The following is a 13,398-nucleotide window of genomic DNA, read 5'->3' as shown; positions in this document are numbered from 1 at the left end:
TGGGCGTTGTCCCTAATATTTTGTCCGGTTAATGTTCAAGTCTTGTTTAAATGATGAATTTCACTGTCTTGTGTAGAGTTAAAGGCCTCTATTGAGCATTGTGAGTTAGACCTTGGCAGATTTTATTACATGCAGTGTTTCTGTATATTGCCACAAAAGCAGCTTTTGCTCTCTTTGTTTGCTTTGTATCTGCCTTTTCGGAGAAAGCAGCTTTTAAATACCTTTAGCCATCAAGCTGAGCTACACAGTTTGGAGTTGCGGGACAAAGCAACCTTCAGTCCTCATTTGTTATGTTGTCACCAGTGGATAGAGCCGAATGTAGCCGAGGCGTTATTTAAGCCACTGCGGCTCTCCTCGGGGCACACAATGAAGCGATGTTTGGGAGGGTAGGATTGCACAATGGAGCCATTAGCTAAGTGCGCATATGCGCGGATTGTTCTTATTACCTTGTCCTCTCCTAAGACGTATACGCCTGACAAGTAGGCATTGTCACTCCCACGAACACGAAGATGAAGTCAGCCTATTCGATAAGTGAGAAAGCTGATAAAGTGGTGTGGGGTTTTTTCCCCGCCTCATAGAAATGAATGCTTCTTTACGTAAATACATCATCCCTGAAGAGGGTTGAAATAGCTAAAATTGCTCTCTCTCCTTGAGGGCAGCAGTAGCACCATTAGCTTTTAAAGAGCGCTTTCACACCAAGCTGAAATAAGAAACATCAAGTCACACCATTTTGTGCAATCAACTGCCGGGTCGAGACTTTCTGTCTCGCACCCTCACCAGATTTTAAAAGCTGCCGTGTCTTAATTTAACTCTCGTGAATCGCAAGGGAGGATTGGGGAAATGTTTCCGTCGATAGTCACAAGCCATGTTGTGTAGATGGTGGATCTGTATTCAGATTTGTTTCTCTTTGGAAGAAAGGACAATATAATTACTCTTGCAACACTGTAAATTTGTGGTTAGTTACGTCACAGTTGTTTAATTCAGGGTTCAATTCTCAGCTTTGGCCTTCCTGTGTGGCGCATGATGTTCTCACCATGTAAGAACAAACGTATAAAACTATTGAAAACTCTCGCTGTCCAATCAATCACTAACTTTTGATCACTAATGACGACCAGAGTAATTTTTAGTCTTCATCATGTTTTTAAGCTAGGGTGACCATATTTAATATTCAAATTCAATATTACATTCAAAATTAAAAATCCCAGACCCTATAATTTTGAAAATCACATAAACAATAAATTTTCACCAGTAGTCAATCTAGCAGGTCAATTTTGTTTATTGTTTGTTTATTATTTTTATTTTTTATTTTTTTGCAAAATCAAATCAAACACCACAAAAGTGAGTTCTTGATGTATTTAAGTGGAAACAAATGCGCTGCCAGAAACATTCAGCTTGCATTTGTTCTGCCCACATTTCCCATGATTGGTTGACATGGAAGCAGGAAATATTTTTAGTTACAATATGATTCTAACGTGAATGTAAAAGTAAATTGAAAAGAATTTGACAGATAAATTTCTTTTTAATTAGTTTATCGTCTGAATCGCTATGACAACTGTGTGTTTGATGTATGCATGGGCCAAACTATTGACTTGCTGACTGGAAAAACTGAGACGTCTTTTCTTTGCATGCTACTTTTTTTTTTACGGCTAAAAACAAACCGAGAAGTCCCCTACAGCTGCCTCACGTAGCTTTCAATATTATTGTCTCGCAACTGTAAAGAGACTTTAATAAACCACTTTAAAACCTATAAATGGTTAAACCCTCTACCTTAATCAAATGATGACATGTATAGTGGTGCTAGTGAGTCTTAGCAAAACGTTCTTCGGCTGTTATATTTTGTCAAAGAAGAAAATTACAGGGTATGGCATGATATGTTGACAACAGTTTGAAATCCCCAGGTTTTGACTTCAGACATTTATTTTTTGTGAAAATGCAAGTGAAATTCTGCTCTATTGCACTTTGAAGGTTCCCCTGTGCCTTTTGGATGGGTTTGCTACAGAATAACCCCAACCGACTACCTTTGAGATGAACTCGAGTTGAGCTTGTGAGTGGGAGACGGTCTTATGCCTTCAAAGGGGCACTAACTCCCGTTAACAAGCTCATTAGCTGAGTTCTCCATAGAATGACTTCACCTTTCGATTAAAACAAAGAATTAGCAGATGATTAAGAAAAAATGAGCTAAGAGATTTCTATAAATTCTCTAATGGTATTTACAGTAAGCAGCAATGCCGTCTAAACTTTTGTTGGTGTGGATCTGGTGTGCGCGTTTTGGTTGGTCTAATGCGTGCTTTGCTTTGAATTGCTCCATTTTTCTAAAGTTAATTAGTGTGTGTGTTTTTTCTTTAATCCCCTCAAGTGTACTCAGGAGTGAAACATCATTTCACTGGTAATTATCGGTGTAGTGAATGTCTCATTTGTAATTGCCCTGCGAGAGAGTGCGCGCATAGTAAACACCTTACCAAGTTTGCTTTATGACAACACTCGGAATTGCTTTCAAGGGTCTACAGGAGAATATTTGAAAACTTTTAATAGGGAAACTGATATTTTTCTTTCTTTCTTTTTTTTTTTTTTAATAAACCATTATAATCACAAAGACGCTCATTATTCTTGGATTTAAATTCAACTTACAGTATATTACATTAGCATTGCATTTCATACAGTTAAGGCGGTGACTCCCATCACTCAACTCATCTCTATATTTCTAGAGAACTTTAAAACAACCACTGCTGCTCTTTCAAAATGGAACCCAGGGGGAGCAGATATGAAAACAGCAGAAGCCCCAGAATCGAGCCCTGCGGAACACCATACATGTTTTTTTATTTATTTTTTTTTATTTTTATTTTTTTATTTTATTTTTTTTATTTTTTATTTTTTATTTTTTGCTCAGCAATGTCAGCATATAGTCAGTACACGACGTACCATCACAACAGCCAAAGGTCGACTACAAAGGACACCAAATTACCTGCAGCACAGGATACGCCAAGCAAACTAGTTTGAGCACCTTCAGCACAGATAAGCCACAAATCATTTGAGTCGTGTATGTGTCTTAACGTCTATCGACCCCCAAAAACTGACTCACTGAACCCCTGGGGTTAGATCAAACTCGTGTTAAGAACCACTGCTTTAAAGCCAAACACAGTCTGTTCCAATTTCCAAACATTTCAGCTACATGTTTTTGTGGTAGTGTTTTCTGCTTGAAAGTAGCTGTTGAGCTTTACCTATGTCATGGACAGAGGCAGTTATTATGTAAATGATGCCACTTTTACGTTATAACAGTATGGCGGAAGTGCACAACTGCTCACAGATACATATTTAGAGGTGCACAAAATTTTACTCAATTGCTTAATTTCACACTTGATTCAAGGACAGGCACTCTGGAGACCATTTGCATACAAGCCATTAAAAAGTCAATGTTCCATTATAAGACCCTTTTAAAATTATTCATAATTTTCTTCAATGGTATAGTCCTACCACCTGGCTCTATAGTTATATTTCTTGAAGAAATCTTGCCCATTCTCCCTTATGCTGCCGGACGTGCTGCAAGAGAGAAGACTGGAATATATGATACACCAAAAAAAAAATAAAAAATCTATTCTCCCTTCTTCACTTTTGTCTGTAGAGGATTTTGTGAGACAGAGGATGATTACTTACTTTAACTCATCTTATTCAATTGGAGAAAACCCGCAAGACAATCGCAAAATTACACAACCCGTCATGATGTACGACTCCATTCTAGCTCTGCTAAAGTTGATATTACATTTGTGAAACGGACGAAATGGATCTGACTCCCGCTTTTTTTTTTTTTTTCCCCCTTCAAAAAGATGTTGAAATCCTGCTGTAATCATGACTTGTTTCTACGTGTTGCATGCTCGCGCATGACATACTCAAGGCAAGTTTGTCATTTTGTCACGATTTTGTCACATAGATAGATAGATAGATGTTTTGTTTTAAACACATTTTACTTTATGTATTTATTTAAAATATATTTACTTTGGTATTACTGTTCGACTGTACAGAAGAAAAGTTTTAATGGTCTTTTGGGAATTGTAATTTACCTTACTTCATCCATCCATCCATCCATTTTCTTGACCGGTTATTCCTCACAAGGGTCGCGGGGGGTGCCGGAGCCGAGCTCAGCTGGCTTTGGGCAGTAGGCGGGGGACACCCTGGACTAGTTGCCAGACAATCGCAGAATTTACTTTACTTTATTACATAATATTGTACTTGGTGACCTTTTTATTTTTCTTGCACTCAACAAATACACCATCCACATACTAAAAATAATACTAACACTAGAAACAAACTAGAAGATTTTTTGTAACTCAAAATGAAATAAAACTAACCATAATGAAATATCCAAAACTATAACCTTGTTGTCAACATGTTTTTCTTTTTTTTCTTTATTTGAGGTAAGGTGTTTAGTAGGTGTTAGTAAATGTGAGGCACTAGTAGGGCACACATGATTTCTAACATCTCAACTGATTTTTTAAAATGTGAGAAGCCCCACACATGATAATGAGGCCAGATGACCAACGCAGCCTACCACACATATTACAATATCTCCACCAACAACACTCAGTCTCCTCCCCCAAACCAGATGTTGCAGTTGTTACTGGAAAACAATGAAGACTAAAGAGTTGCATTTGTTTTTGTGTCCAGCAACAGCGCAAGCTTTTTGAGTGGCTGTGATTATATTTAATGGCACAATGACAGAGTCTGTGACTAGACCACACACAAAAGGAACAGTTATGAATTACCCAGACCGTTTTTTGAGCAGATTGGGGTGAAAAATTCACTCTAAACACACTGCACACCAAAGAATAATCGCTCAGGATAATTGTTTAGAAACATCCGACAATTGGGATTTTTCTGATTTTGATCTAAACATGGGAAAATTGCTCAAATTTGGTAGATTATCGCTATTGCGTATGTGAATTGTGTCGACCTGGAAGGACCATTTATTCTTAGTCAAAACGTGTTTACATTAAAGAATAGTTAGTCTTTGATCCAGAATTCCATTTTGTTCAATGAAGACCTCTCTGATCATAGAAATCAAAGGGGGAAAAAAGTATTCATGGCTGTTGTTACAATATAAAGTGGCTTTCAAGTGTGAAACGTCAGTTGGCGAACGTGCCGAGGCATATTTTCATTTATCGTTTATTTTTTTGCTTCTGCTTTTCACTTCTTTGATTCCCTCTCTCTTGACATCCGCTGCTCACTCCTCCACTCTGATCTCTGCCGCTACCTGCGCCTCCTCAGTGGCGCCTGATTAAAATGCATGTGCTGACCTCTGTGCCTTCCTCGCTTCTTCTGTCTCCCTTATCACCTCTCTTCCTCCTCCTCCTCTTCGCCTGTGTCTCCCGTGCAGTGTCCTAATGGGCTGAGGCCAATGAAGGATGGCTCCGGTTGCTATGACTACTCCAGGGGCATCGACTGCACGGACGGCTTTAACGGAGGCTGCGAGCAGCTGTGTCACCAGCAGCTCGTGCCCCTCGAAGACGCGTCCGGGTCCAGCAACGTGCTCATGTACTGCGGGTGAGAATCCAGCCTCCAACTATGCCCCAAAAAATTCAAACAAACATTTCCACCTTATTCCCTATTTGACATATTCCCGCAGTTATTCAACTTTTTTTCTGAAATTGTAGGCCACATATCCCTTCCACATCCACCAGTTTTGGCTTGGAGCACCATTCCCCTGCACACACCCTCCAAAACAGTCCAAACAAACTCATAAAAGCATAATAGTAAAAATATGTGTTTTAAAAAATCCATCCATTCATCCATTTTCTTTAACAAATATCCTGTTCAGGGTTGAAGCTTATTTCATTTGGCGTCAGATGATAGGCAGACGCCACCTTGGACTGGTTGCCAGGCAATCACAGGGCAATGTTACAAATGAGCATTATCTTAAAACATTCAGTACCATTCATTTTTCAGACAGTTTTTGCATAGTTGCATTAAATGAGCTCATACGAGTTAGACTTGCATATGCAGTTGATGCATTGAAGTGCATTGTGAGAAGGATTTTGCTTTAGTTTAAGAGTCAAACTTTTCATTTCGCCTTCCAGAATATCTGAGTTATATCTGTTTTCACCATGCTTGCATAGATTTTCACTCCACAAGCCAAAAACATGATTCTTAAGTTAGTTGAAGACTTTAAATTGCCCATAGGTGTTAATGTGAATGGTTGTTTGCCTTAGAGATACACCAATGTTTTGTTTTGTTTTGGGGGTTTTTCAGGGCCAATTCATTTTCAGTAAAAGTGCAAAAAATATTGGGGTTGGAATTTTTAAAAACACAAATTCCAACTAATAGCTTTCTTGAAATGTCTTTAAGCATTTGTTTGAGCAATTCCTCAGATGTCTCAAATGTAGTTGTTTTTTTGTTTTTTGTTTTTTTAAATCTTAGACAACTGACAAGTTTGTTTAAAAAAAAAAGTTCTGGGAGCTCAGCAGCATGTCTGAAAAAGTTAAATGAAAACGTAAAAAAAAAAAATCCTCAAAAAACATATATGAATATAAACGTGTAATGTCTTGTTTCGCGGAGCTGAGCAATGATGTCATTGATCGATCGGGCAAATTAAGACATTACAACCAATCATCGATCCCTATCCAGCTGGTCAGATGTAAAGTCGAAATGTTTTCCAAAATAAATACAATGTTAAATATCTGTGTATCTTTTTTCAATTTAAAAAAAAAAAAAAAAAGGTGCAGAGGATTCAACAGCATCTCTTTCAAAGTCAGTTGAAATTCTAAATGAATGTTTCCCTTAATTTAACACTGTTTTAAATAGTGTTTTTATTGTCCGTCAGATTTTTTTAAAAGGCCGATACCGATATTCATGAAAATGCCAAATATCGGCTCAGATAATGGGCCCTGCCGATAATCGGTCTAGCCCTAGTTTTTATATGTGCGCCATGTGCCTGACTGGCAACCACTCCAAGCTGTCATTTGCCACGTACGATAATTAACTGCAACCACCTGCATTGTATCATCTTTGATTTAGTCACATGTGGAGTCATTTTTGGCATTGTCAATTGCTCTATTAGCCAGGTAGGACGAACCAACGCAAGACTGATGTAAATGCCACAGTTCATAACGTATGTCAGACATCTGTATGCTAATAGTGACTGTTAATTAACTTTGTAGAAAATCCATTTAATTGACTGTCATCGTTTAGACAATTTCTACCGACTTCCAATGGGCAGGATAATGTTATGATGGCCATCTGCTGAACCATTTGCATAACTCATACAGTAAACCTGGATGGCGCTCAGCAAAAAGTTAGGAAATGACAGGTGAAGGATGTTCTAATCCTCCTTGAGCGAGTTTCTGCTTTGGGGATGGCGTCACACAACATTAGCTTCCTTCATTCTCTAACTGAGAGACAGTCACAAAGCTAAGGAAAGTGCCAGTCTTATGTCTGTTAAATATTGTTATTCCATCGACGTATGCGCCTGATGACATAATGTACGTCACAGTAACACATTTATCCCCTCCACCGCTTCCTCAGGTGCGTCCAGGAATACAAACTGGCTGCAGATGGGCGCTCGTGCCTGCTGCAGTCCGAAAACTGCGAAGGTCCGAAGTGTCCGCGGCAGGCCGTCCACTTCAACGTGACCTTGTTCGGCGAGATGCTGCATGGATATGACAACAAAAGCCAACAGGTCAACCTGGGACAGATCTTCCAGATGACCTTCCGGTAATTAGTGTGCACGTTTACATATTGATATAATAAGTGTCAAAACAAGTCTTGTTGTTAGCGGCTATATTAGATGACTTTTCCAATAATTTGCTTGACCCTTTCATACATGAATTCTGGCAACCTCCAGGAATTCATTCATTTTTACGCATGAAATAGTGAGTTTTTAATGCTCTTTAAAATGGGTTTACGCTGCAATGTACTTCAGTGGGCAAGTATTTGCCTTCATTAGTCCGCCATTCATCAGCAAAATGGTATTATATTATTGGTAGGCCTATCAACAATAACGCGTTAACGACCGTAATTAATATTAACGCAGTTTAAAAAAAAATAAATAACGCAATTTACCGCTCACATTAAGTTTGGCCACAATTGCCTCCCGTAGTCACCACACGCGGAAGTTTACTTTCTCCGCGGGGCAATGCAGGACAAAATGCAGTCAGTCACGATGATTGAGGATAATGACCCAGGACTGCTTCGTGGCAAATTCCGTTTTAAAAAGCTGCCTAATGGAAATCTGGATAAAACCGAAGTTGTGTGCGCATACTGCTGTGATGAACTGCCGTCCCATCGAAGCACATCCAGCCTAAAGTACCACTTTCGGAAAAAGCATATCTTCGCTAGTGTTAGCAATGACGCTAACAACAACAACACCACCACCATGGGAACAAGCCGCAGTCGTCAAGCTACACTGGCAAAGTGCGGACTCGGGCTGTAGTCGGTTGACTACTGCTATCGCTACATGGGTTGCCAAAGACTGTAGACCCATTAGTCGAAGACGAGAGCCTTGAAAATCTCATCCAGATACAGACAGAACACCTTCACAGGCAACTATTGTTAGAAAAATTCATGAACTTTTTGAAAATGAAAAGGCAGCGAAGGTGGAGCAACTAGCCAATGCTACGTTTGTTGCACTGACAGGAGACCACTGGACATCGGTAAGCAACCATAATTATCTCGGTGTAACGGCAGACTTTATTTATTTTATTTTATACGAGCTGAGTTGTATTAATTCATTCAAATATCATACATTTAATCTTAAAACAAATATTAAATCAATTGTAGTATTGTCCTTTTTTTTTTTTTTTTTTCCTGAAGAGCAACTTTATTCAGCCTGAGGGAAATGTGATTAATCGTGATTAATCACACAGTTGACTTATGATTAATTAGATTACATTTTTTAATCACTTGACAGCACTAATTATTGGACAAAAACACACATCTGACAATGCTTAGTCTGTCGTTTTTTTTAAGTTTGCCCCCATTCATTAGCCGTCAATCAAATGTTGATGGAATGCCAACAAAATATTGATCGATTGCCCACCTCTGGTCACTGGAGTGGATGTAGGTTTAAAAGTGTCTTTATTTTATTTGCACAAGTCAAAGGGTCCTATTTACGTGCCCAGGTCAAGTCTAGCCATAAAGCACAGTCTAACCGGGTGGAGTTTTCCTTCTTTTGGCCTTTTTGTTGATTACTGAAGGGCTATTTTTTTCTCCGATGTGCACCATTTTAGGATGGAATGCAGCCGACTCGCCCAATCGAAGCAGCTCCCATCATTCATATTAAAATCCAGGCAATTGCCCCAGCATAACACTGAAGAGGCACCCGTTTTTACACCAAGCACGTTGGTTCCTGTGTACAAAAATAGGGCCCAAAGTTTTGCTTTAGGCACTTAGGACTGGAGGACAGCTATTCAAAATCTGTTTTCCTCCTATATGCTTGAACTCTATTAGTATTAGTATCTTATAGACTTTAGAGGCATATTTTTTGTCGAGTTCCGTTATGTAAGACCTCATGGTGCGTTCCACTGCACCTCATTATTTTGTCAGCTTCATGTGCCGGTGTATATTGAGTATATGATCCTCCCTTGAACCTTGCTTCACATCTTTGGTGTTTATTCTACATGTCTCTGACGAGACATTATCAGGAAGCAACGCCCGCCGTTTATCAGTTTTAAGGATGCAGCCAGGAGAAAAGAGGCTCACCGTCTCACAATAGCCCTTGCAACGGGGAGTTTTGTGCTCGCCTGTGTCTACACCACTTGCCGTGTTTTTCAGTGGCAAGCGGACGAGAGAGATTTAGGATTGAGACTTTATCCCCTCTTGGCGGATTCCCCCCAGTAAAACAGGTCATATTCCTCCTCCAAGGTGTGGCGCGTTGATAAGTCGCATGTGGTGAAAGCGCTTTTGTGATCGCACGACCGAGATGGTGATAAGAGTATCTACGCAGAAGTGCGCCAAGCCTGTATCGCACTTTCTCTCTGACTGCCTTCTATTTACTCATTTGCATGCACGCTACACCGATGCTTTTCAAGGACATGGCATCAGTGGGTTGCCCCACCAACCCACGTCATGATAGTTGTGCTTGACTAAACGCACCCTCAGGCTTACCGGTCAGTACATCGTGTAATCATATGACTCAGGATTGTTTGAAACATTTATGGTGCTTAGATTGTGCATCTTTGTCTCACGAACCAGCCTGAAGGAGACATTTTATGCATTTTTTCCCCCCCGCACTTCCTCGGTATCCCCCGCATATATGTGTTTTTTTCTGAAATTCACCTATTTACATATTTTCCTGTGGAATTTATCCCGAGTTATTCAATGAAAAACTCTATTCATGTTTTTGTGCTCGTTTTCAAACGGCCTAAAATGCCACGTCGCGCCAAAGCTTAAGCTCAGGTTGTTAGTGAAGGTTACAGAGTCTTTGTCACATGTTCATGTACATATACACACTTCCTGTGGAATTGATTTACTTGGCTGTGTAATTTCACACGTCATGAGTGGGAAGACACTTCATGGACCCAACTATTTGTATCCAATCAATTAAAAACTCATTTTCCCCATAGTTTTATCCCTTTAAGCTCCTTGGCAGTTTGAAATGTGCATTACTGCCACCTAAAGTATCAAAATGGAATTGCAGTGAACACAACTTTGATATAATTATTTTGGCCTTAATTGGTGAAGATCTGCCAGTCAATACTGGTCCTACAAATGATGCCTAAATAAGCCAGTATAAAAAAAAAAGACCCTCGTATAGGTTAAATAAAACAAAACATATAGTTATAAAATTACTGCTGGGACCTCATTGGCAAATTTACTGTGTGCAGTTTGTACAGTTTTAAAGAGAAAATCTAAGCAGTCAGTGATCCCCTCAACTTTTTAATTGTTATTCACTTAATGTTAACAATACAAATGACTTCAGACAGTAGTTTTACTTGCCACGGCTACATAATTGTGTCTGCATCTTACCCTTCAAGATACCTCTGGGACGACGGCGCTCCTAAGCAGCCAATTAAGGAAGCCTCTGATTACCGCCTCGGTCGTCTACGTCGAGTTAACTTTAAATGATAAAAATGTCTTGTCCTGGCATGGAGAAATACAAAACAAAAACATCCTATATATGGCGAGTAAGGGGTCATGGACTCATGTGCCACATGTGGATCAGCTTCAAATTCAAATCATTCAAACTTAACCAAATAATGTATTCACAAAATTCAAGACATTCAAGGAACTAATTTTTACATTTAAAGTAAAATTCACAGTTTTCTCACGCTTCCTTAGTCCAACATGTTGTGGTGTCTGATACAGGGCGCAATGGACAAAATGACCTACGTAATATCAAATACTTTGCATGGATCTTTGTTAATAGCTACCATTATGCTTTTGTGTTGAGTCCCCATTGAGTTGCCAACTCTTTCTTATGTGCCCCTCATATTTATGTTACTCTTACACCACCCCCCCGCGCCCCCTTTTTTTTTTCATCTCTGGCAGTCTAACCAGACAAGCAGAGCACACACAAGTGTAATATCACCACCCACTTCCCGCTAATTAAACATGTGTATTACCGTGTGTCAGCTCACTAAAGCACTTATCAAATCCACTGTGACTTTTTTGTTAAAGGAACAAAAGCTTTGTCTTATGACCGACTTCCTCCCTGTGCACACGCTCTCATTTTTTTTTAAATATATTTTTATAGCGATATGGAAATGCAGGTTATTATTCACCTAATTCCCCCCTCCCCCCCTCCCCACCTCACCCTCTTTTCCGCTTTGATATGTAGATGTGCGTCATATCCCACAGCCTTCAACTTCCACTTTTTGCTGTTTCCCACATCAGCAGGGAGGCCTTTGGCAATGCAAAGTGAAATATTAGATGATGTAGATGAATCCTATGACTTTTCAAGTCATAGCCTCTCAGGTACACACTGTATTTAAATAAAAAATGAAAAAAAAAACTGAAAGAAAGAAACCCTATGATTTATAACTCCATTGCATACATTTTGTCTCAAATTGATCTCACAAGGCGTCTTGCGAGCAGACTGCGGGAATGAATTTTTGCTGTTATGGAATTACAGAATATTAGCATTTCTCGCGGATGGTGTGTTCCGAGGGTGTGATAAAGTTGCACGTGTTAATGTAAATGTTACGGTTGAGAGCAATTCCATTACACCTTGAACGCAATTGGACTTGGAATGGGACAATATGCTGACCCAATGCAGGAAATATTTGTAGTTGCCATTTTCCAACATATTTTCTGCTAATAAAACACCCTGTTTGGGGGTTGTCACACTCAATATATCGTCTAAATCTATCAGTCAAAAGGCCACTATTATCTTTATTGTACATTACAGGGACTTTTGCAAAAGTGTGTTTTTCAATGGTGTTTCAATACAGTAGTCAGGGTGTCAATAGTAGGCACCCTTTTGCCTGTTTTATCCTTCTGTGCCACCATACTTTAACTTCACGTGAAGCTATGCACAGTAGTTAGCAGTCGATATCCACTTTTACACCCAAGTCTTACAAAATTGGCACATCAGAGCCGTAATAGCAGATCCTTAAAAGAGGCTATTTTATTATTTATCCGTCTGTGAATTTTACACAGAACCCAGCGCAGCAGGAAATTGCCAGAACTGAGTCCCAGTATCAGAGAATTAAAATCAACCAACATCATATGAGACACTTTTCAGACATTTATTTTTATTTTTTTTTAAACACAACTGTGCGTGGCAAGTGAGAAGCAGTGTTAATTTAGTCCCAACATCATGGAAAACCCATCATACGCTATCCTGCCTTTGTTACAACCGGAATGTGAAAAATTACAGGCCTTCTGTTTACAGTGATCAGAGTAACAGTGTTGAAAATAAACATTTCAATAAACACTCATTGAAGTTAACAGGGAGCTGAAAGTATGTAATGGGGCTTGAATGAATGTTTAGGGTCTAATGATGGATTTGTCCATATCTTACTTTTCAATTCTATTTGAAAAGCACTTGTTAAACTGTAACTTTTGCTTTGAACAAAATATTTCAAGAAGGCTTAAATATTGAAATTATGATGTCCAAAATATAAGTATCTATCTATGCTGCTCCACTCTATGCAACTGCTCCTTTAAAAAACAAACAAACAAAATAATTATTTGACATATGCAAAGCTTTTTTTTCAAAATGAAGGACCACAATAATTATTTTTCCCTTGTAATTAGTTGCATACATGGTATAATGGAAGTAGTAAATAAATTACCTTTTAGGGAATGTAATTATTACTAATTAATTTTTAATTATTATTGTTGTTGTTGTTGTTGTTGTTGTCGTTGTTGTTGTTATTATTTATTCAACTTTGGCCAAGTGGAAAAGCTGAACTTACACTTACTAAAGATTTGAGAAACGCCTGCTAAGCAATTAATTATGATTTTCTG

The 13,398-nt window shown here is 38.9% G+C and overlaps 1 protein-coding gene across 7 annotated transcripts in view; it reads left to right on the top strand.

Moving 5' to 3' along the window:
* astn2 (astrotactin 2) overlaps nt 1-13,398 on the top strand; it is a 295,092-nt gene that overhangs the window by 210,421 nt on the left and 71,273 nt on the right. For 6 of the 7 annotated variants that reach the window (XM_077496750.1, XM_077496751.1, XM_077496748.1 and 3 more), the window contains 2 exons: nt 5,369-5,535; nt 7,513-7,701. In XM_077496750.1, coding sequence (XP_077352876.1) covers nt 5,369-5,535; nt 7,513-7,701 — 356 coding nt within the window. Of the gene's footprint in view, nt 1-5,368; nt 5,536-7,512; nt 7,702-8,111; nt 8,640-13,398 lie in introns of those variants that run through there. The other variant, XM_077496753.1, reaches the window with a different exon arrangement.

This window comes from Festucalex cinctus, chromosome 15 (genome assembly GCF_051991245.1).
Source record: "Festucalex cinctus isolate MCC-2025b chromosome 15, RoL_Fcin_1.0, whole genome shotgun sequence".
In the NCBI taxonomy this organism is placed as follows: Eukaryota; Metazoa; Chordata; class Actinopteri; order Syngnathiformes; family Syngnathidae; genus Festucalex; species Festucalex cinctus.
The sequence above is the reverse complement of the archived record's forward strand: the minus strand, read 5'-3'. Positions and strand labels throughout refer to the sequence as shown.